Source organism: Watersipora subatra, chromosome 5 (genome assembly GCF_963576615.1).
Source record: "Watersipora subatra chromosome 5, tzWatSuba1.1, whole genome shotgun sequence".
NCBI classification, from domain to species: domain Eukaryota; kingdom Metazoa; phylum Bryozoa; class Gymnolaemata; order Cheilostomatida; family Watersiporidae; genus Watersipora; species Watersipora subatra.
In genome coordinates this window covers 49,008,738-49,031,524 of record NC_088712.1, presented here as the reverse complement: position 1 = coordinate 49,031,524, position 22,787 = coordinate 49,008,738, and the positions used below count along the sequence as shown (strand labels likewise).

Below are 22,787 nucleotides of genomic sequence, written 5' to 3'. Positions count from 1 at the left end.
TATGACTAGATCCAATTGCGTATCAGAATCATACTGTCCTAGGACATAGTAGCTAGCAGCTGAGACTTGCAGCCCTTTTTCACCCTAAAGCTATGCTGACAATCAGGAAATATGTAACTGTTTTTTGAATTTCTATCTACATCATGAAAAACAATTTACCAGTTTAGAAATAGTTAGTTTCAATTATATAGGGCAGTAGTTTAAAAGGTGAAGACCTGTTTCCTTTCTGCTTGTATACCCCTTTGACTGTATACCAGTTTATAAAGACCTGACATGTGTCTAAAGAGTAAAGGTACGGCCACACGTCACAAATTATTCGTTTATTTCGTGATTTCAGTCAAAATGAACGAATAATTTGTTACGTGTGGCCGTACTTTAGGAGGCTTTTAATATGAAGGCAAAACCAGTAGCTGGTGAAGTCGCAACAGCATCAAATCATGACCAAAACTATAGAAATTTGAACTTACCAAACATTAACTTTTGTTTCTAATACTATTACTGTATTTATTTTGATCACAAATTATTAGAGAGGCAGTTAAACAATTCATTTTATTAATATTGTCGCCACAGTGACTGGACTTGAAAATCTCTTAGAATTCATTCTTTGACAAATGAGTTCAACTATTGAACTAATCATGAGTGTTGACAGCTGATCTTGCTAGGCTTATAAATTAAGGCTTTCTCATTTACCCTTCAGCACTTTCTTTTAGGTTATTTGGAAGAGCTGGTTATGCCACCAAATCAAAAGGTATTTGGCATAGCATTAGTGAGCACTGCCCTTGGCTCAGCGCTCATAGCGATTTTGGCAGCTCTCTTAAGACGAAGACGTAGGAAAGATGTCACTGCAAGGCCTGATGTTTTAAACGAGGCCCACCCATTAGACTTATCCCTCCTTGGTGAGTGGTAGATCTAGTCTGTAATGAGGCCCCTTTTTTATATATATTTTTGATATCATTACATTTTATCACTATTATGTATTGATCACTTTTTTGAGTGAATAGGATACCTTTGCAAATTGCATGAATATGCATTATCAGAGAATCTGAGAATGTCTAAAAATCATCTACCACATATGTAAACAATATGTAAACAGCTGTACAAAGTTTCATATTTGCAGCATATATCCTGACACATCCACAAAATTTGTCTGATGTTATATAAATACATACACACACATATACCCATAAAACATTTATTTCAATGCCATGGCATTCCATTTTTCAACCCTTCCCATAGAGTGGTGCTTCATTAAAGTTGATGTTCAAGTAAAAGGGAGCATTGTATTTTCCAAACACCTCATCAGAATGTTGAGATAAATTTAACCATTTTACAGACGAATCGAATGTCACCTATATTTTTCACTCTCCTTTGGGCGGCGCGACATTAACCCTTTTGGATGCTAGAAATTTGCCAACTTACCTCTAACCTGTCGTAGATATCTAAATAAATATGCGCGAGGAAGCTGATATATGTCTCTGCCAGCTGCTATGTATTGCTTGCAATTAACCTACGCTGATCTTATAGCCTGCGATGCAATTTGTTGGAGCTTTGAAGTTTTTTATTTCATTTTAAATTGGAAGACATATTTTCATTTTATAACTATATTTGACACGGTTGCATAAAACCTCATTGCACTCATAGATATGTTTGCCAAAACTGGTTTTTCATGTGTAATAGAACAGAAGTTACAAGCGTTGATCCATTGTAAGCCGAGTTCAGATTACTGCAATCATGCTATTAATTATTATGCTATAACTCTGCACATTTGTAAGTTTTTGTAATAATAATCTAGCAAATGCTACAAATATATGTTGAAGATCAACTGACAAAACAAATAATAATTATAATCTATGCAGAAACGGAAATTAACATTGAAACAAAAATCTTTGCATAATTTGCTCGACAGGTTGCGCTCTGATTGTTGCCTTTGCATGAAACCATTTCATCATCTTCTAGTTGTACAATACCTTTCACTGTGTCTGCTGACCAGAACTCTTGTTCTGTACTAATGAACTAGTATAGCTTGTATAACTGATAGTATAGCCATTTCGTATATTTAGCCATTATATATTCCATAGCCATTTTCTCTAAAGAAAATGCTAACTAGTTCATGTGAATCTTACTCGCTAGCGAGCTTACATCTCCTTAGATCAAGTGATGAAAAGTGATCATCACTTTCTGTCTTTTATACAGAATGTCTGTAAAGATGCACTATATTACTCACATCATCATAGCAGAAGGAACTGGTTAGCAATGAGATTTCTATGTACCAACACAATTATCACCATATTTGTTCAGTTGTGAGAAGTTCTAAAGATGCTATACTCATTACTCCTACTGGTGTACGGTGCAATCTATTACAATTGTATTGTAGGATCATTCATTACTCCTTCTGGGGCACGTGCAATTTATTACAATCATATTTTAGGATCATTCAATACTCCTTCCGGGGTAGGTGCAATCTATTACAACCATATTGTAGGATCACTCACTACTCCTAATGGGGCATGGTGCAATATATTACAATCATGTTGTAGGATCACTCACTACTTTTTCTGGGGCATATGCAATCTATTACAATCATATTGTAGGATCACTTATTACTCCTAATGGGGCACGGTGAAATCTATTACAATCATATTGTAGGATCACTCACTACTTCTTCTGGGGCACGTGCAATCTAATACTATCATATTGTAGGATCACCCATTACTTCTCATGGGGTACGGTGCAATATATTACAATCATATTGCAGGGTCGGATCAGGTTGACAAGCTAGAGGTGGAAACTCTATGTAGGCTAGACGGAGAGTTGTCTGTCTCTCAGAAGTCTCTCTCAACCATCTCTCAAGTCTCCTCCCTTGGAACTCTCACCAATGGAAACACAGCTCACTATTCCCTCCAACAACTCTGCCATCTTGGTACACCATCTTGGTTTTTAGTCTCTTCAATTTTGGCTTCATTTAATATTGTGTTGCTTTTTATTTATATATGAACCTTGAAAGTTTATTGTGTGAAAAAAATTTGCTTTTACTTATCAATTTACAAAATGACATGGTGTTTTATTATGTTTGTGCTTTTTTTCTGTGAATTTAGCAACGGCTTCACAACATCCAGTCATTCAGAGTCAGTCCATGTCATCTAGACCCAGCAGCTCTAGTAAATGCTAGTTATTCTGCATCCATAGACTCCGATACCCATAGAAAACCGATACCCATTGACTCCGAGACCCATAGACTCCGAGACCCATAGACTCCGAGACCCATAGACTCCGAAACCCATAGACTCCGAGACCCATAGACTCCGAAACCCATAGACTCCGAAACCCATAGACTTTGAGACCCATAGACTCCTAGACCCATAGACTTTAAGACCCATAGACTCCGAAACCCATAGACATTGAGATCCATTGACTCCAAGACTCATAAACTCCGAAACCCATAGACTTTGAGACCCATAGACTCCGAGACCCATAGACTCCTAGACCCATAGACTTTGAGACCCATAAACTCCGAGACCCATAGACTCTGAGACCCATAAACTCCAAGACCCATGGACTCCGAGACCCATAGACTCCAAGACCCGTGGACATCGAGACCCACGGACTCCGAGACACATAGACTCCGAGACTCATAGACTCTGAGACTCATAGATTCCGATACCCTTTGACTCCGAGACCTATTGACTCCGAGACTCATAGACTTTGAGACCCATAGACTCCGAGACCTATAGACTCCGAGACCTATAGACTCCGAGACCTATAGACTCCGAGACCCATAGACTCCTAGACACATAGATTCCGGTACCCTTTGACTCCGAGACTCATAGACTTTGAGACCCATAGATTCCGAGACCCATAGACTCCGAGAGAGCAATTCATTTTTTACTTAGGCTCTAAAAGTTGTATAAAGGATAAACTTTTATCTTTAGGTAACCAACACCTGCAGCGAGCTGAGAGAGTGTGGGAAGAAGCCTTGGCTCGCAGATCTATTGATCATACCTCTAGTCAGGTAAGATAGATGCGTGTCCTTCTTTAATCAGTAACATCTATCACTCATGACAACAGAAAAGGATATTCCTCATACAGAAATCTACACTAAGACTTGTGTGCTAACAATCACCTATTCCATCTCACCACAATGCCACCGATCACATCACAAAAACTAAACATATTGCCTTATTCCAAACACATTTATTTGAGCATTTGTGTTACATGTTTCAAAATACTGCGTGAACTATGCGTATACATTTGTATTTTTCCTTCCACACATGACAAACATCGTTTTTCAGTCCGTGACACCAACATGTTACATTCACCATCGAATGTTTCTGTTTAGGAACTTTTCGTTACTACAACCTTCAAGTCATTATTCCGACTCCTCCACAATACTATTAGATTACCAACTTTTAAACACTTTTGTTCAACTCACTCAATAATTCCTGATTTCTATCTTCTCATTTTTGCTTTTGGCATGTGACTATAAAGAGCACTGTTTTCTCATTGCTAAAGCCAATAAAAATCCACACATCTTTCACATTTTTAGTTAGACTCGTCTCTCTTATTTCTAGAATGTCAGCCCGGAGCAGCTAAGGGATCTCCTGGTCAAGGTTAGGGATCTACAAGCTCTTTATCAGAGTCACTTTGAATCTGATGTTTCTATAGACACAGCGGTTGGAGCGCTTAAGGTTAGGACTTATTTTGTTATTCATCAATAGAAAGAGTTACATTATTACATTATTATTGTTACTATTGTTAGAATACAGTTTTCTCGTTTCATCCAGATTTAGAAAAATGACTATCTGTACATTACCTTGATGCAATTACTTACTGCAAAAGTTCACTTTTGACTTGAACACTGATAATGATGGAGCTTTGACTGCAGCGTTGATAAGGGGTCTCCGTAGAGGGCTTCTTTTTTTAAATGTTCACTTAAAAAGTTTTATTGCTATAATTTTATACAAAATATATACTTGTTAGTTGATTACTGCCCAGTAGAATGTGATGAGTCTCATTTAGCAAATGGAGTGTTGAAAGAAGTGTAGATGATTTTATGCCAATAACACACAAGGGTTTTTCAATGCTTGCTCAGGGAATCTGAAGGCTCATCTTTTTATCTAGATTTAAATTACAATTGACAACATTATAAAAGTCTAGTCCTCACCTAGATTAGTTGCTAAGCTTGTGCTCTGCCCTTGGAACCTTCTGTTGAAGGTTTGTTTAGCGATGTTAAGTAGCTGTTATTAGAAAGGGCCATGAATATATCACACGCAACTGCTTTATTTTTGTTAGCAATCAAGAGAAGACAACTATTTCAGTTTTCTGTCGCAGTATACTTATGTAAAGTTTTGTTTTAAGCAATGATCTAATAATCACACGGTTTGAGCTTGATAATATTAACTATCTCATTGCTGACAGTTATCAACTTAGAGTATGCAGCTCACAATGAAAGCTTGCAGAAACGCTTACACAGTGCTGAGGCGGTTTTTGGATTCTCTTCGTATCATCGAGGGGTGGGAGAGATGAAATCTCGAAAAAATCTATAGCAGATTGTGGTTGCAAAGAACTTTTATTTAGTCTTATTTGGGCTTATTTTAGATATGCTGCTTGCAACGAGGTTGCTCTAATTACCCCATCAAATACCTGTGGATGAATCCAGTAAAACATTTTAGGCAGTTATAAGATAAGCATTTTGTTATCATAGCATAAATGCATTAAAATTCTGACTATAGTAAAAACAATGTCTGTTTGTCCATTCGACGCCATGGTTGAAGTTGAAAAAATATAGCATCGTACAGGATTCGAACTCGTTTAGTTGACAGACCCTCCAACACCTCCGCCAATCGATCATCTTCCAGCATTGCAGAATACTTGTATGTACAGTCATTTCTCTATGTACAAGCACCACAACATGCGAGATACTTGAGATACGAGCTGACTTTCGAGCAAGTTTCTTCCTTGAGATATTAATCGTCTTTGAGAAACGAGCATATAAGCCAGTTGTCAAAGGTCACTATATGGCCAAGTATACGAGGCCGCTTTCAAGAACAGCATCGCTCGGTTTTTTTCTTGAATCTGTTTGAAAAAAGCTTTTGAATGGTTGGTTAAAAATTATAGTGAACGCCCGGCAACAAAAAACATGACAACAGATGTCAAAATTCAAGTAAGTTTTGTTAAAGATTAAAACTTAACGTGTTTGCGTAGTAAGCTAAATTTATTAAGTTAAATTCAAAGTTTCTATTAGTTAGGGTCACAATAGTTTAGTGTACCGAACCCATTGCTCTCAAGTCTCTCTCAACCGGCTGTTATCCACAATGTTTGTCTCAAAACTCCATAAAGTAGTGTACATAGTGATGTTACATTTTATTGCAGATCATAACGATTAAATAGGTATTTGTTACTTTATTAGCGCATGTACTGAATTGCGATTAAAAAGACGGTTTTCCACCGTAATATCCTGTTTAGCTGTCTATTTTTTTAGTATGATGATAGATTAATTTGTACTTAGATATTTTATATATAGGAAATTGTGCCTTGAGATGTGAGTGTATTGACATACGATGTGAGCTTAGTTCGAGAACACATTATGCTAGTATGTCGAGGTATGACTGTATAGTTACGCCTGATAATCTCTCACGTCACACTGTCAGACAAAATACTAGTGTTTATAGCGATCTCGAGTCACATCTTTTGCTGATGCATTGACTGACCTATGATTATTCATTGTCAATGAACCTTGAAAGACTGCTTCCTATATATTGCTGTGTATGCAATTTGAATCCAAATTCATAATGTTCACCCAATTTCGCACCATTAGGCAAAAAGTCCTGTGAGTATAATAGACAGAAACATAACCTTAGATAATGACAAACCCCCGATACTAGCGAATATATCAGTTTTATATGATAAACTTATATAGCAGTGTGTATCTAACAGATCGTGCGGTACCTTAAAGTTGTATTTAAGGGTGAAATGGAATGAAAATGTCATAAAGTGTTGAGACATTCAATATAGATGCTTTATTTATGCACTATTCTGCATATGTCGTTATGCATTCAGAATTGGGATGTTTTACATATGAAGGAATTGGATGCAGACTATGATCGGAAACAAGGTCGAAGTATTACTAGTGACGAAGGAAGTTTGGACTCATTTGTCTCTGCTCAAGAAACTCCTGACCTCTCCGACCTTGAGGTACGAACTGTCTACCTTATTGTTAAGCTCTATGCAGCATATAAGCCGTACAATGGTATGTACATTTATTATATTGAAATGAATTGCTGCTAATCCTTCAAAAATGCCACCTTTGAATCCTCCAGATATAGCCCTCCTTCGAATAAAGTTACTGCAACAATGCAGTTCTAACCCTTCCCTTAAGTTATTTACTCTCTGGATATAAGCTTTGAATAAGGTAGGACAACTCTACATCAACTGTAGGTGTGTGAGAGTAGTTGGCATATATGTACAGCGGAGCTCAGTACCAATCTAATTCAACATTAGATCAGATCGGAAAGTTGGCAACATTTTTGCAAAATATTGACCTTGAGGTGTTGAAAAAATTTTTTCTTTAACAAGGCTAAATATGGCTTAATTTTTACTAGGTTTATGTGTTAGTTATCATCATTTTTCACTCACATAGCTCTTAGTAAAAGTGCAGACAAATACAATGTAACATATTCAGTTAGTACAAACATCTCTATATTTGTTAGATTTATGGCATCTTAAAAGTGCAACAATAAAACATTTCACTATTAAAATCAAATGTCAATGTAAAACTGAATGCAAAAATATATTGTAATATCATTGCTTCATGGAGTTGCATGATCTTTGACACACTAAGTAAATCTTGAGGCATAACAAACATTTTTTATTAATAAATCTCTACTAAATGTCAGTTTTTGACTGATTATCTCAAAAACGATAAAAATGTCCAAAAACTCCAAGAAAATGTTACATGGTTTATTGATTCTTCTATGAGGTTACTATAGGCTGAGACCGGTGTCTTATAAAGGACATGTTTGGTCCGAGGAGCAACACTTATCTATTAAGCTGTACTTACACAAAACTTTAGTAGATTTTGTCAAAATGTATCGGAGTTGTCCCATCATTTGCCATTGTTTTGATGCTAGAGATGATCTGACTGCCAGGATGGTGCAAGATTAACTTGAATGCAATAGCTGATATCAATAACAAGAGAGACAAGAAGCTGCACAGCTAGTGACACAGTTTTTCGGCATGAGGTTCTTCTCCGAACTTTTTAACCCCTATCAAGTTTTGTCGATCCTAATCTTGAAACATCCTGGCAGTCAGATCATCTCAAACACCAAAGACAGTCGCGATTGATAGAACAATGGCGATACAATAATACCTCGACGTACGAGTTAAATGCGTTCTGGGACTGTGCTCGTATGTCAATTTACATTTTGTTTCAAGGCACTATTTTTTTATAAAATAACTCAACACAAATTAATCCGCTACCATACTATGAAAAAAACAAGATTTTTCGATGGAAAAATGTGTTTTTTAATTATAGTAATTCAGTACTTACGCTAACAAAATAGCAAATAGGTGTACCTATTTAGTTGTTCAAATTTGCAACAAAATTTAACATTACTATGTAAGTTTTTACCTTCGAGACATGTAGTGACTACTGGTGGTCTGAGAGAGACTTGACAGCAACGCGTATGGTACACTAGACCTTTGTGACACAATGTACCACACGATTTGAATAGAACTTGAATGATTTTATCTTACTAAACACACGTACTAAATGATAAGCTTTAATCTTTTACTAAACTTTAATTTTGCTATTTTGATTTGTTATAATCTGTTTCCGGTTTAAAGTTTTTTGCATCGAGTTTTCTGTAACTTTTCGCCCATCTTTTAAAAATTTTTCTTAAACTTATTTGTGGAGAAATACCAGGCGATGTCGTCCTCGAAAGCAACCTTTTGCATTTTTGGGCGTATAGTGGACATCGAGAACCGGCTTGTATCTGAAAGATTACTCGTATGTCATAGAAGAAACTTGCGCGAAACTCTGCGCGTATTTCGATTTTTCCATGTTGGGGCACTTGTCTGTCACTTGCACTTGTACGTCGATGTATGGCTGAACATTTTAGTAAAAACTACTGAACTTTTGTGCAAGTACATCTTCAAGCATTTCTATGGATGATTTCTAACTAAGCCTCATGTTCTTTTCTTCATTTCTTATACTTTTACTAAGGTGACTGACTATAATCATTTCTAATTTCTTATTATGAGCTTCGGAGCTTTATTTTGTACCTCCATAATGATTGCTGGTACGCCTGCTGTTATGGTCTCCATGAGCAAATGGAATTTTGGATAGTTTTTTTTATATTTCCTTTTAAAAAGCTTATCGACAAACAGTTTTCAATTGTACTGAACGAATGTAATTTTGTCTGGCATTACAGGAAAAAATATTAGCCAAGCCTTCATGCAGATTACACTTGTATGAAGTGGGCCTTCTAGAGCTGCAGCACAACCTTGTGCCATACAGAAAGCTTAGAACCAAGATGGTAGGGTGTGGGAGTGACTCCGAGTTCCTCGCCAAGCTTCACGTGCTGCGCATTGCGCTAGATGTAAGTATGGAAAGTCTGCACTTCCTAGAGTTATTGGCAGGTCTGTAGAAATTAATGGTGTGGTGTGTCAAGGTCTGTGATTGGTTATATAGTTTGTAACAGGATCAGCTCCGAGCTTTTGAACATTAGCCTCAAATATAGTGTCACTTTAAAAAGGGTTTTTTGATATGGTGGATGTTTACAGGTTTTACTGCTACAGGTTTTTAGTGATGTTATAGTTATCATACCACACATGACATCTGTGTGTACAAGCTTGATTAACTTTTTAGTATGGGCTCTTACAAACCGCATGCATTGCTCCAACACATTGTCATAGATGTAAACAGACGCCATGCATATTAGCAGGCTACGTGCACCAACGGCATCTGGGTGAGATGCATTGAACTATTTTTATGCCCATGTGACATACAATGGATTGCTTGTATGGTGTAAACCTCCTGTATCGCCTCACACTTTTCTTTTCATTTATTTGATTGGTACACAGGAAATGATGAAAGAGAAAAGGAACAAAGAATGGTTTACTTCTACGGGGAGAACAATTGTTTCCTCCATCTTAATCAAGGCGGAAAGGGTTTGTGTTTTAATACTGTAATAAGTTGTATCATCTCTCCATCTACTAGGTGACTGATTGAAGCTGTGTTTATACCAGAAGATGTCTTGTGTAGAGATTCTTGTATAGGCAGAAAATTGGATGGTACGGTATAGGTAGTGATTTTATGCAGTAACAACTGCTTGTCTAAGAAACATGTGTATCTATATATATATATACAATTTATATATGTATATATCAGTGTCTGTTTGTCCATGATTCGGTCTGTCCAGCTATAGCTATTGAATCTTCCAAAGAAGATTCTGTATCGCAGAAGATTTGATCTGGAAAGCTCCTTTTCACCAGGCAATAAGCTGGTCAATTGAGCTACAATTGGATTCTTCAGGTGATATGATTGGTTATCTAGGTTATATTAGCATAGCGACTCTGCATTACGGTGCAACATCACTAAAGTTGTTCTGACGGCTCTTATTAGTAAGTTTAGCAATACAGATAGTAGCTTACTCAAATTAGCCATAGGCAGTGAGCGAGACTAATGGCAGGTGGCAGGCAACTACATTACCTGCTACTGTAATTTGCTGTTTTCAATACCCGTGCAACGCCGGCATTTTGCTAGTTATTTATTATAATAAATGCCATGCTGAGAGCATTAGAAAAAAGGTTGCTTCATACTGGAATTAAACTTGATAGGAGTGGTGTTGATAGTGTAGCTAGTACAAGTGATGTTAAGGTAGTAGGAGGGTAGGTAGTAGGAGTGATGGTGATGGGGTAGGTAGTAGAGGTGATGTTGATAGGGTAGGTAGTAGAAGTGATGTTGATAGGGTAGGTAGTAGAGGTGATGTTGATAGGGTAGGTAGTAGAGGTAGTAGGAGTGATGTTGATAGGGTAGGTAGTAGGAGTGATGTTGATAGGGTAGGTAGTAGGAGTGATGTTGATAGGGTAGGTAGTAGAAGTGATGTGGATAGTGTAGGTAGTAGGAGTGATGTTGATAGGGTAGGTAGTAGGTGTGATGTTGATAGTGTAGGTAGTAGGAGTGATGTTGATAGGGTAGGTAGTAGGAGTGATGTTGATAGGGTAGGTAGTAGGTGTGATGTTGATAGTGTAGGTAGTAGGAGTGATGTTGATAGGGTAGGTAGTAGAAGTAATGTTGATAGGGTAGGTAGTAGAGGTGATGTTGATAGGGTAGGTAGTAGAGGTGATGTTGATAGGATAGGTAGTAGAGGTGATGTTGATAGGGTAGGTAGTAGAGGTGATGTTTATAGGGTAGGTAGTAGAAGTAATGTTGATAGGGTAGGTAGTAGGAGTGATGTTGATAGGTAGATAGTAGAGGTGATGTAGATAGGGTAGTTAGTAGAGGTGATGTTGATAGGATAGGTAGTAGAGGTGATGTTGATAGGGTAGGGAGTAGGAGTGATGTTGATAGGGTAGGTAGTAGAGGTGATGTTGATAGGATAGGTAGTAGAGGTGATGTTGATAGTGTAGGTAGTAGGAGTGATGTTGATAGGGTAGGTAGTAGGTGTGATGTTGATAGTGTAGGTAGTAGGAGTGATGTTGATAGGGTAGGTAGTAGAAGTGATGTTGATAGGGTAGGTAGTAGAGGTGATGTTGATAGGGTAGGTAGTAGAGGTGATGTTGATAGGGTAGGTAGTAGAGGTGATGTTGATAGGGTAGGTAGTAGAGGTGATGTTGATAGGGTAGGTAGTAGAGGTGATGTTGATAGGGTAGGTAGTAGAGGTGATGTTGATAGGGTAGGTAGAAGGAGTGATGTTAATAGGGTAGGTAGTAGAGGTGATGTTGATAGGGTAGGTAGTAGAGGTGATGTTGATAGGGTAGGTAGTAGGAGTGATGTTGATAGGGTAGATAGTAGAGGTGATGTTGATAGGGTAGGTAGTAGAGGTGATGTTGATAGGGTAGGTAGTAGAGGTGATGTTCATAGGGTAGGGAGTAGGAGTGATGTTGATAGGGTAGGTAGTAGAGGTGATGTTGATAGGATAGGTAGTAGAGGTGATGTTGATAGGGTAGGTAGTAGGAGTGATGTTGATAGGGTAGGTAGTAGGAGTGATGTTGATAGGGTAGGTAGTAGAGGTGATGTTGATAGGGTAGGGAGTAGGAGTGATGTTGATAGGGTAGGTAGTAGGAGTGATGTTGATAGGGTAGGTAGTAGGAGTGATGTTGATAGGTAGATAGTAGAGGTGATGTAGATAGGGTAGTTAGTAGAGGTGATGTTGATAGGATAGGTAGTAGAGGTGATGTTGATAGGGTAGGGAGTAGGAGTGATGTTGATAGGGTAGGTAGTAGAAGTGATGTTGATAGGGTAGGTAGTAGAGGTGATGTTGATAGGGTAGGTAGTAGAGGTGATGTTGATAGTGTAGGTAGTAGGAGTGATGTTGATAGGGTAGGTAGTAGAAGTAATGTTGATAGGGTAGGTAGTAGGTGTGATGTTGATAGGTAGATAGTAGAGGTGATGTAGATAGGGTAGGTAGTAGAGGTGATGTTGATAGGATAGGTAGTAGAGGTCATGTTGATAGGGTAGGTAGTAGGAGTGATGTTGATAGGGTAGGTAGTAGAGGTGATGTTGATAGGGTAGGTAGTAGAGGTGATGTTGATAGGATAGGTAGTAGAGGTGATGTTGATAGGGTAGGTAGTAGAGGTGATGTTGATAGGATAGGTAGTAGAGGTGATGTTGATAGGGTAGGTAGTAGGAGTGATGTTGATAGGGTAGGTAGTAGGAGTGATGTTGATAGGGTAGGTAGTAGAGGTGATGTTGATAGGGTAGGGAGTAGGAGTGATGTTGATAGGGTAGGTAGTAGGAGTGATGTTGATAGGGTAGGTAGTAGGAGTGATGTTGATAGGTAGATAGTAGAGGTGATGTAGATAGGGTAGTTAGTAGAGGTGATGTTGATAGGATAGGTAGTAGAGGTGATGTTGATAGGGTAGGGAGTAGGAGTGATGTTGATAGGGTAGGTAGTAGGAGTGATGTTGATAGGGTAGGTAGTAGAAGTGATGTTGATAGGATAGGTAGTAGAGGTGATGTTGATAGGGTAGGTAGTAGGAGTGATGTTGATAGGGTAGGTAGTAGGAGTGATGTTGATAGGTAGATAGTAGAGGTGATGTAGATAGGGTAGGTAGTAGAGGTGATGTTGATAGGATAGGTAGTAGAGGTCATGTTGATAGGGTAGGTAGTAGGAGTGATGTTGATAGGGTAGGTAGTAGAGGTGATGTTGATAGTGTAGGTAGTAGGAGTGATGTTGATAGGGTAGGTAGTAGAAGTGATGTTGATAGGGTAGGTAGTAGAGGTGATGTTGATAGGGTAGGGAGTAGGAGTGATGTTGATAGGGTAGGTAGTAGGAGTGATGTTGATAGTGTAGATAGTAGAAGTGATGTTGATAGGGTAGGTAGTAGAGGTGATGTTGATAGGGTAGTTAGTAGCGGTGATGTTGATAGGGTAGGTAGTAGAGGGATGTTGATAGGGTAGGTAGTAGAGGTGATGTTGATAGGGTAGGTAGTAGAGGGATGTTGATAGAGTAGGTAATGAAGATGATGTTAGACTATAAAGCACAGCGCGGTTGCTAAATTTTCTCACTTTCACAGGATCCGACAGATTTCTTGTCATCTATGAATAAGTTGGAGGCCTTCTTACCCAGCCCCGCAAACTTTGATGTGCTGAAGACAGAATTGGGTAGCAGAGGCGTAAGTATTCGTTTATAATCTATGGATTTTAACAGTTGCTACTATTTTGCAGTAGATTCATCAATCATGTGAGTTCATTAAGTTATATATCACACGCACACAAACTTTAACATATCAATTTAATTCATGCCATGGTCTGTTTCATATGTTAAAGTCCTCATTTGTTGGATCAGGTAATAATAAATATAATAAAGTTACTATAGGTAATTATAGTTCCTGACGTTAAAGGTTGACTTGCAACAAAATTCACATTACAGTTATTTGGTACCAAAACGTTCACCATGTTTTACTATGCTGTGTTGTAGGTGCAAAATATGTGGAAATGTGATTAGAAGCTCTTAAAAGCTCTAAAACGAACAGTTAATCGCAGCCATCACGAAAATGCCGTAGTGCGGGATCTCTTTATTTCGATGACATACTCAAACATTGGGGTTATTGTTTTGACATGTGATGTTATCCCATAAAATAATGCCAATGAAAGGTTCAATATAAAACATCTCATAGCACTCATTTATGACAAACACTTCGAGTTCTACCGGAAAGCCCGTATCAAATATAGATGCTCGCTACTTAACAGTTTCGTTTCAGCCTGGTCTAATCGTCTAGTCGTAATCTGATCATGTGACCCATGCTTTCTGCCAAATGGCGCGAACATTTTCTGCAGCATTTTGGCGACTATCACAGGTGACCAACAGGCTCCTCATGTTGATCAGAAGATGATATGCACTCCTTCAAGCTATGGTTAAAAAATTAAACGAATTTTTATGGTAGGTTGTGAGATATCAGTGCTCAAAGTGACAGCATTGCAATGATGATGAAAGAGGCGCGTAAGGACAATAGACATGGTTTAATTGATTGTGTGAAGTATATTTGTGAAAATATTTCGACGAATGAGGTTGCATGAAAGTGTAAACAGAAGCCATCGTGTTCAACTACGTCCCATTTGAGCCGTTTTGAAAAGGGATTCCAATTTAGCGATTTTGTCACAGCTGCGATTAGCTGTTCGTTTTTGAGCTTTGAAGGGCTTGTAATCACATTGCCACATATTTTGCACCTACAACACAGCAGAGTAAGACATGGTGAATCTTTTGATACCAAATAACTGTAATGTGATTTTTGTTGCAAGTCAACTTTTAACATATTATTTTGTTAGTAGTTTTGAATACGTACAGCACTTACATTATATTTTAAGATTTTTACAAGGGAATGTTGAAATTATATAATTATTATGGTTTCTACACCCCTACATACGATTTGTTCACCATGATGCCTACCTTGAAACGGATCAAAATCATATCCTGAGGGTGCACTGTATTGAGAGATGCATTAATCAGCTGATGGGGCTCAATTCTTTTCTATAGGTTAAATGTTTTACTCTCTATGATATCGTGTTGGACTGGGTTCTAATGGATGCTTTTGATGACCTATGCAATCCACCCGCAAGTGTGTTGAGCGTTGTTAAGAATCGCTGGCTATCTGATGGACTCAAAGAAACAGCCATATCTACTGCAATCTGGTCAATACTAAAGGCTAAACGGCGCCTTCTCAAGGTTTGTGCTGGAATTTTTTTTTGGAGTTGTCATTTATTTTGCTACTCATCTAGGCTTTTGTTCATCATAAAATAGCTTATAGAAACAACATACATTGAGTGAATATCATTTGTCAGAACCGTCTCTATGATTGGTTCACAAATGACTTCAAAAGTGTGATATTTAGCTCGTATGTATTTTATTAAAATACATACATTACAAGTCTTAATGATCAGTTTTTGTATTTATCTGTTACCTATTTTACAAACCGTTGAACAGACTATTGTTTTACCACTCTATTTGCTGCAAATAAATACACTCATAAAATATTGTGTGTTAACTTTTTTTAATTTTGTAGTAATGACCAAGATAACGCGTACACTTTTTCAAAATTATTTGGTTTTGTGACACGCTAATTGAAATGAGCCTACGCTAGCATACATTGCTTTATTCTGAGCTTTATTTTTAACTTTATTGACAACTTTGTTGTTAGCTTTATTGTTAACTTTTTTGTTTACTTCATTGTTAACTCTATTGTTTATTTTATTGTTAACTCTATTTTTACTTTATTTGTTAATTATATTGTTAACTTTTTTGTTAACTCCATTGTTATTTTTATTGTTAATTTTATTAACTTTATTGTTAACTCTATTGCTAACTCTATTGTTAACATTGGTATGCTGTCTCTTTTAGCATCCAGATGGCTTCATAGCCAAATTCTATGCCATATCAGAATCAGTAACTCCTGTATTGGCATGGGCCTTTCTTGGACCTGATGGAGAGCTTAAATCAGCATGTCAAACTTTCAGAGTAAGTCTTGATGGCATGATAAGCTGGTATTTAAACTTTCAGGGTAAGTCTTGATGGCATGATAAGCTGGTATTTAAACTTTCAGAGTAAGTCTTGATGGCATGATAAGCTGGTATTTAAACTTTTAGAGTAAGTCTTGATGGCATGATAAGCTGGTATTTAAACTTTCAGAGTAAGTCTTGATGGCATGATAAGCTGGTATTTAAACTTTCAGAGTAAGTCTTGATGGCATGATAAGCTGGTATTTAAACTTTTAGAGTAAGTCTTGATGGCATGATAAGCTGGTATTTAAACTTTCAGAGTAAGTCTTGATGGCATGATAAGCTGGTATTTAAACTTTCAGAGTAAGTCTTGATGGCATGATAAGCTGGTATTTAAACTTTTAGAGTAAGTCTTGATGGCATGATAAGCTGGTATTTAAACTTTCAGGGTAAGTCTTAGTACCTGGGTAACTCTGTGAGTAGCTATTGGAATATGCATATAGTCTATTAAACAAGCTCTCTACGGACCATAGAATAGGGTACAGTTACAGAGAATGACATCATATAAAATGCCATCAAATTATTTTGAGAGGTTGGGAGCCACTGCAAAATTTTTCGTTGGCTCATTTTATGCTGTATGAATGACGTAGAAATAATTTTAGTGTTATATCTATCACAAATTCTAATAAAAGGCCTCCATGAAATTAATTTATCGTCAGATGTGATTTAATTTTTTTGAAAGATCTGGAACTAACCCAGCCTTTGCCCCTCATTTGTTTCCATTTCCCTCTTCAGCGGATGAACGGAGACATGGTCAGTGTAAATAGTAAATGCGTAGTAAATAGTTATGACTACAGACTCGGTGGTTCTCTAGTCTAACTTCTATTTCTTCTCATGATTCCAGCCAATCTGTTTCCTGTTAAGGGTTTCAGTGAGTGAAGGGTGATACCTAGTGTAAATATACAGTTTCCTTGTTTGTTACAGACACAGTGCATGGGTTTTATTGAAGACATATTCAATCAGAGAACGGTGAGGTACACAGTCTATGAGGATATGGTCTGCGACATAATGAAGGTAGCCAGGCTACGAGCAGCAAACATTTTATCAGCTATTGACCCCGCCCATTACAGCATGGTTAGTACACCCTTTATATTCTCAATCACGTGGTGCATTGTTGGAAGTTTGCTCAGCGAGTCCTGTAGCTGGAGCCAACGTGGATTACAGACTGAACCCATCCCAAGCTTGTAAACACTGATAACAAAACAAAACATTGGTTTTATGCTATTTTAGGAGCACAGGCTTCCATCGTCCCTTTGATATAGTATTAATATTAGTATTTGTCGCAATTTAAAATTTGCTATACAGTTAAACTGCTCAATGTGAAGTCAACTTGTTTCGAGATCTGCTTTATATGTTACAATCGTTGTAAGTGTATATTAAAGCAAATATTTTCATAAGAATACACTGTAATTCGTTTAATTTGTTCCACATCCCAGAAGAGATAACTCTGACAAATACAGCCGGTAATTAAACATTTAAACTATGTATGTAAATATGTAGAGGAATTAATGTAGGAGGATAAACTGTATGTAAAAGACTTGAGTAATAAAACGATGATCAATAATCTATAAAACTAAAATCAATAAAAAGAGATTTTCATTATTACTATACCTGAAAGCCAACACGAATGGAAGAATGTACTATAGAGTTATCTCCCCCTAGAGTGATAACTACATGAGCTTTTCCGGTGCCAACAAGGAGCATTTAGGCCACACCCCTTTTTTGTGCTAGTCAATCGTGGTGATCGACTAGATCAATAACATCTGCCATGAGAATGGTTAAACAATGATCATGAATTTCCACAGTTAAGATAGTAATTGTTGCTCATATTAAAGAAATGATGATTATAGTTTATTACTCTAATATATGCTTATTATTTAAATCAATTCAATACCTACCAGGGATCGCTAAACATATTACGGAAATGTTTACTTTAAACATTTCCGTAATATAACCATAAACATAAATATTTCCATAATTTTATGGAAATGGATATGGAAATGGAAATAATATAGATATGAATTATGGATATGTTATGGAAATGAAAATAATATGAAAATGAAATAGGAAAATGTCATGGAAATGGAAATAATATGGAAATGAATTATTGAAATGCTATGGAAATGCTATGGAAATGGAAATAAGATGGAGATTAATTATGGAAATGGAAATAATATGGAAATGGGAATAATAAGGAAATGAATTATAGAAATTGTAACATACACGTAATCCAAGATATAAACAGAGGCAAGTTATACTGGCTAATACGTCTACATAGGTGTATATTTGAATGAAAGAATATTTAAAGTGCTAAGTGTATACATAACAGGGATCGCTAAACATATTATGGAAATGTTTAATTATCCATAAACATAAATATTTCCATAATTTTATAGAAATGGATATGGAAATTTTATGTTAGAAATATAGAAATGGTATGGAAATGGAAATAATAGGGAAATAAAATAGGGAAATGTTATGGAAATGGACATAATATGGAAATGAATTATGGAAATGTTATAGAAACGGAAATTGTGACATATACCGTAAGTCCTCATGCTCAAGAAAAAATAAATTTTCTGTCCGAAGACTTTTTATTACTTGGGCAACTCGGATGGTACAAATCATAGTTGATGGCAGTCGATTAGCTTCCCATCACACCAATGTAATACAACCCCAGTATAACTATTCCGAAGAAATCATCTAATCTATGATTAACCAATGATATATAGCCCCCATGTGTAGGGGCTGTATATCATTGGAGTAACTGATTACATTAGCTCACTTACTTAACACTATCTATTCAGTACCTTTGCAAGTCATGTAGGTATTGAATAACTTTAAATAATAGCATATATTAGAGTAATAAGCTATAATCATCATTACTTTAATATGAGCATTAATTACTATCTTAACTGTGGAAATTCATGATCAATGTTTAACTATTCTCATAGCTGATGTTATTGTTCTTTCAATCACTACAACTGACTAGCACAAAAAAGGGGCGTGGCCTAAACGCTCCTTGTTGGCACCGGAAACGCTCGTGTTGTTGAAGGCACAGTTATCACTCTAGGGGGAGATAACTCTATGGAATGTACTCACCGATGCCAGGTTTGAAGGTGAATTTTGAAGGGTGAGGGGGAAATGCAGTTTTATTATCTTTAACTTTACTCAATAAACTTCAAGATGATTTAGTTTATGTGAATTTATTGTTTATAGGGTCAAGTGGGGTAAGTACACCTTCGAAAAAGGGCAATTCAACTTCTCAGTCTTACTGCTTTGCTTTAACTAAATATTTGAGTCTAATATTGGTCATTGTGAAGCTCCAGAATGTTCTGAGCAAGAATTTCAGCACTAAAAGACTGTTAATTAAATATCATTGCTTGATATGAAGCGCTAAAAAATGTGTGTCTCGGTGGTGCATTTGCCCCATATAGAGGGGTAAGTGCACCATATATATCACTATATATATCTTTTCTTTACTTCTTAATTTTATTAGTATTCACTTTTACCTAAAATACTGAAATGTTTGAAACAACTTGAAACATCTTATGATGGAAATTACTTCGAGTCGCATATTTGCTCAAATTGACTCTACATAATGTAGGGTGTGACTGTACTATCACATTTATACGCTACATAACGTAGGGTGTGACTGTACTATCACATTTATACGCTACATAATGTAGGATGTGACTGTACCATCACATTTATACGCTACATACTGTAGGGTTTGACTGTACGATCACATTTATACGCTACATATTGTAGGGTTTGACTGTACCATCACATTTATACGCTACATACTGTAGGGTTTGACTGTACGATCACATTTATATGCTACATACTGTAGGGTTTGACTGTACCATCACATTTATACGCTACATATTGTAGGGTTTGACTGTACGATCACATTTATACGCCACTTACTGTAGGGTTTGACTGTACCATCACATTTATACACTACATATTGTAGGGTTTGACTGTACCATCACATTTATACGCTACATACTGTAGGGTTTGACTGTACGATCACATTTATATGCTACATATTGTAGGGTTTGACTGTACTATCACATTTATACGCCACTTACTGTAGGGTTTGACTGTACCATCACATTTATACGCTACATACTGTAGGGTTTGACTGTACGATCATATTTATACGCTACATATTGTAGGGTTTGACTGTACGATCACATTTATACGCTACATACTGTAGGGTTTGACTGTACTAGCGCATTTATACACTACATAATGTAGGGTTCATAATATAATAATATAATTTTAACTGTAACATAGATAAAATTTTCACATATGAATTTAAGAAAATGTATAATTTAATTTGTTACAATCATGTAATTATCCAATTGAGCATACATGTTGTAGAATGGGCTCTGACACTGTGTCCAGTAAAGAATATGCTCCTATACTCAATGTGATGTCTCTCTCATAGATGAATGGCTGTGTGAGAGGTAACAGGTGACTTACAGGTGACATTCCCGCTGCTTATCACATGACTCAATATTTTTATTACTGACATTATACAGGATGGTGCAGGCCTAATGTACACGCTTATATTGAAAAAGTGTTTGAAAAGAGACCGTTGATCCTGTATTTAGTCCATATATTAACAGGAGAATTATTTCAAAGATATAAATTATTTTGAACTATACAGTTTTTAGTCTGTTCTATTTGTGTCTTTAGAATTCAGTAATTCCGTATGCTGAATAGAATTTTTTGCTGAACGCTTGTAAGAAGAGCCCTAGGTTTTACATTCCTTTGCACAGTTGTTCTTTCCTCGCTCCATGTACTTAGAGAAGGCAACTTCCATTAACTGCTGTGATTCATAACTTTGATTTCGTTTTCATCCCTATATTTTCAGAGACTCATCAACTACAATCAATTTTGCATGCTTTATGCGAAGAAATCTTAACCTCAAACAAGTTTAGTCTTGATATATATTCATAAACCTGTTCACTTATTCTGCTATAATCTTGGAATGTTCATTTATGTATTTACCATTGAGACCATACTTTCTGATTGCGTAGAAATCAGTTTTTGCTGCTTTAATGGCTTGATTAGGCTGGATGGCACCAAACTGCCACAATATTGAGAAATGGATGGTAAAGAACTGCAGTCAAGAAAATAATACTGAGCATTTTACAAACATTTATTAAGCTCAGATTTCTATAAAGACATTTGGATTTTTTGTACAAACCTGAGCATGTTTTGACTACTTAATAGTCATTCATATACATATTTCATTTGTCTAATTTTACTTTTACAACAAGTTATATCTGATGTGGCAGATTGATTGAGAGTTTGTTTTTGTTCGGAGTTGTCCATGTCGGTGGTCTATTCTATAACGGGAGGTCATTATACAAAGCCATATCATTCTTTCACCACTTGGTGTGACTAGTTTCCTTGCTTTGCGAAGATCATGCTCCATTTTCTTGATAAACTTTAGGATCTCAAGCTCTGTTTAGTATTTAGTAGTGATATGAGTACTAATAAGCTTGGCAGTCTCAAGCTTGGCATCATGGGACATCATAATGACCAATCACTATGTGCATAATTAATCCGTGAAGTAGCTACTTGTCTGATTAGTGTGGTGATTGGTGTGTTGGTCACTAATTCGGAGTGTCAAAGTTCAATTCCTGTACGAGGTAATTCTTTTCTTAACATTTATTGCGATTCTTAACATTTAATGCAATAAATAACATCATTTTGTTGATGAGTACCAATCTTTATTGTAATAGGAGCGGTGTCAGTCTGAAGTGACGCTAATAGCTTTGGGAAAAAATTGCCTCACACAGGAATTGAACTGGGACACACCGATTTGTAGACTGGCGCACTAACCACTCAACCAACGGTGCTGCAACTTTATGAACTAATCATGCATATACTGATTACGCAATACGATTGGGCTGCCAAGAGTACTAGTGCCAATAAAAAGTAATCCCTCCGCACACTAGTAGAACTTCAGCGTGAACCATCCTATATACGTATGTATTTCCACTCTGGCGTAGGACTAAATACAGCACCACTTCATTCGAAACTCATATTTTGTTTTACAGATTATATTAATATGGATTTTATCGATACAATTTTTATAAAATCGTATCTTTAAAATTATTTATTAAATACTTGTAAAATTATTTTAAGGCTTGATTTTTTATATAAAAATAATCTGTATTTTTAGTATCAGTTCCTCCTATTGAAATAATGTGAGGCGTCAAAGAAATTTTGTATTTTTGTTTTAAATACTGCTAGTTATGCTGCAACAAAGACATTTAGTTTTTAACAAGGCTGATATGTTTAAAGACGCATTTTCTTTAGCAATTCTTTGATTCGCGGATTTTTATTCGATAGTAAGTTTGGTATAGGAACTATCGCTTACCTGTTAAAGCTGTCTTTACCTGTCTAAGTTGTCTTTACCTGTCTAAGTTGTCTTTAAAGAGGTGCATGTGTGGTGCTGCTTTATTGTTAACTAGTACTCAGGCAGTCTCGCATGCTTGACAGATCATCAGGTGTGATAACTAGAAGTGCAATTACTTTACAATGGCAG

The 22,787-nt window shown here is 36.6% G+C and overlaps 1 protein-coding gene across 1 annotated transcript; it reads left to right on the top strand.

The window, feature by feature from the left end:
* The first annotated feature begins 273 nt into the window (after positions 1-273).
* LOC137397438 (mitoguardin 2-like) lies at positions 274-20,891 on the top strand. The gene is made up of 13 exons (XM_068083726.1): positions 274-292; positions 711-896; positions 2,756-2,920; positions 3,930-4,009; positions 4,569-4,685; positions 7,081-7,191; positions 9,429-9,596; positions 10,081-10,167; positions 13,738-13,836; positions 15,198-15,386; positions 16,059-16,175; positions 17,141-17,290; positions 20,606-20,891. The coding sequence occupies exons 1-13, from the start codon at positions 274-276 to the stop codon at positions 20,615-20,617; spliced, it is 1,500 nt and encodes a 499-aa protein (XP_067939827.1). The 3' UTR covers positions 20,618-20,891.
* Positions 20,892-22,787: the final 1,896 nt, after the last annotated feature.

Excerpts from the sequence above, each read along its gene's own strand:
- LOC137397438 (XM_068083726.1), top strand. Across the intron at positions 4,686-7,080 it reads CAGCGGTTGGAGCGCTTAAG|GAATTGGATGCAGACTATGA; the intron begins GTTAGGACTTAT and ends TTACATATGAAG. Across the intron at positions 13,837-15,197 it reads CAGAATTGGGTAGCAGAGGC|GTTAAATGTTTTACTCTCTA; the intron begins GTAAGTATTCGT and ends TCTTTTCTATAG.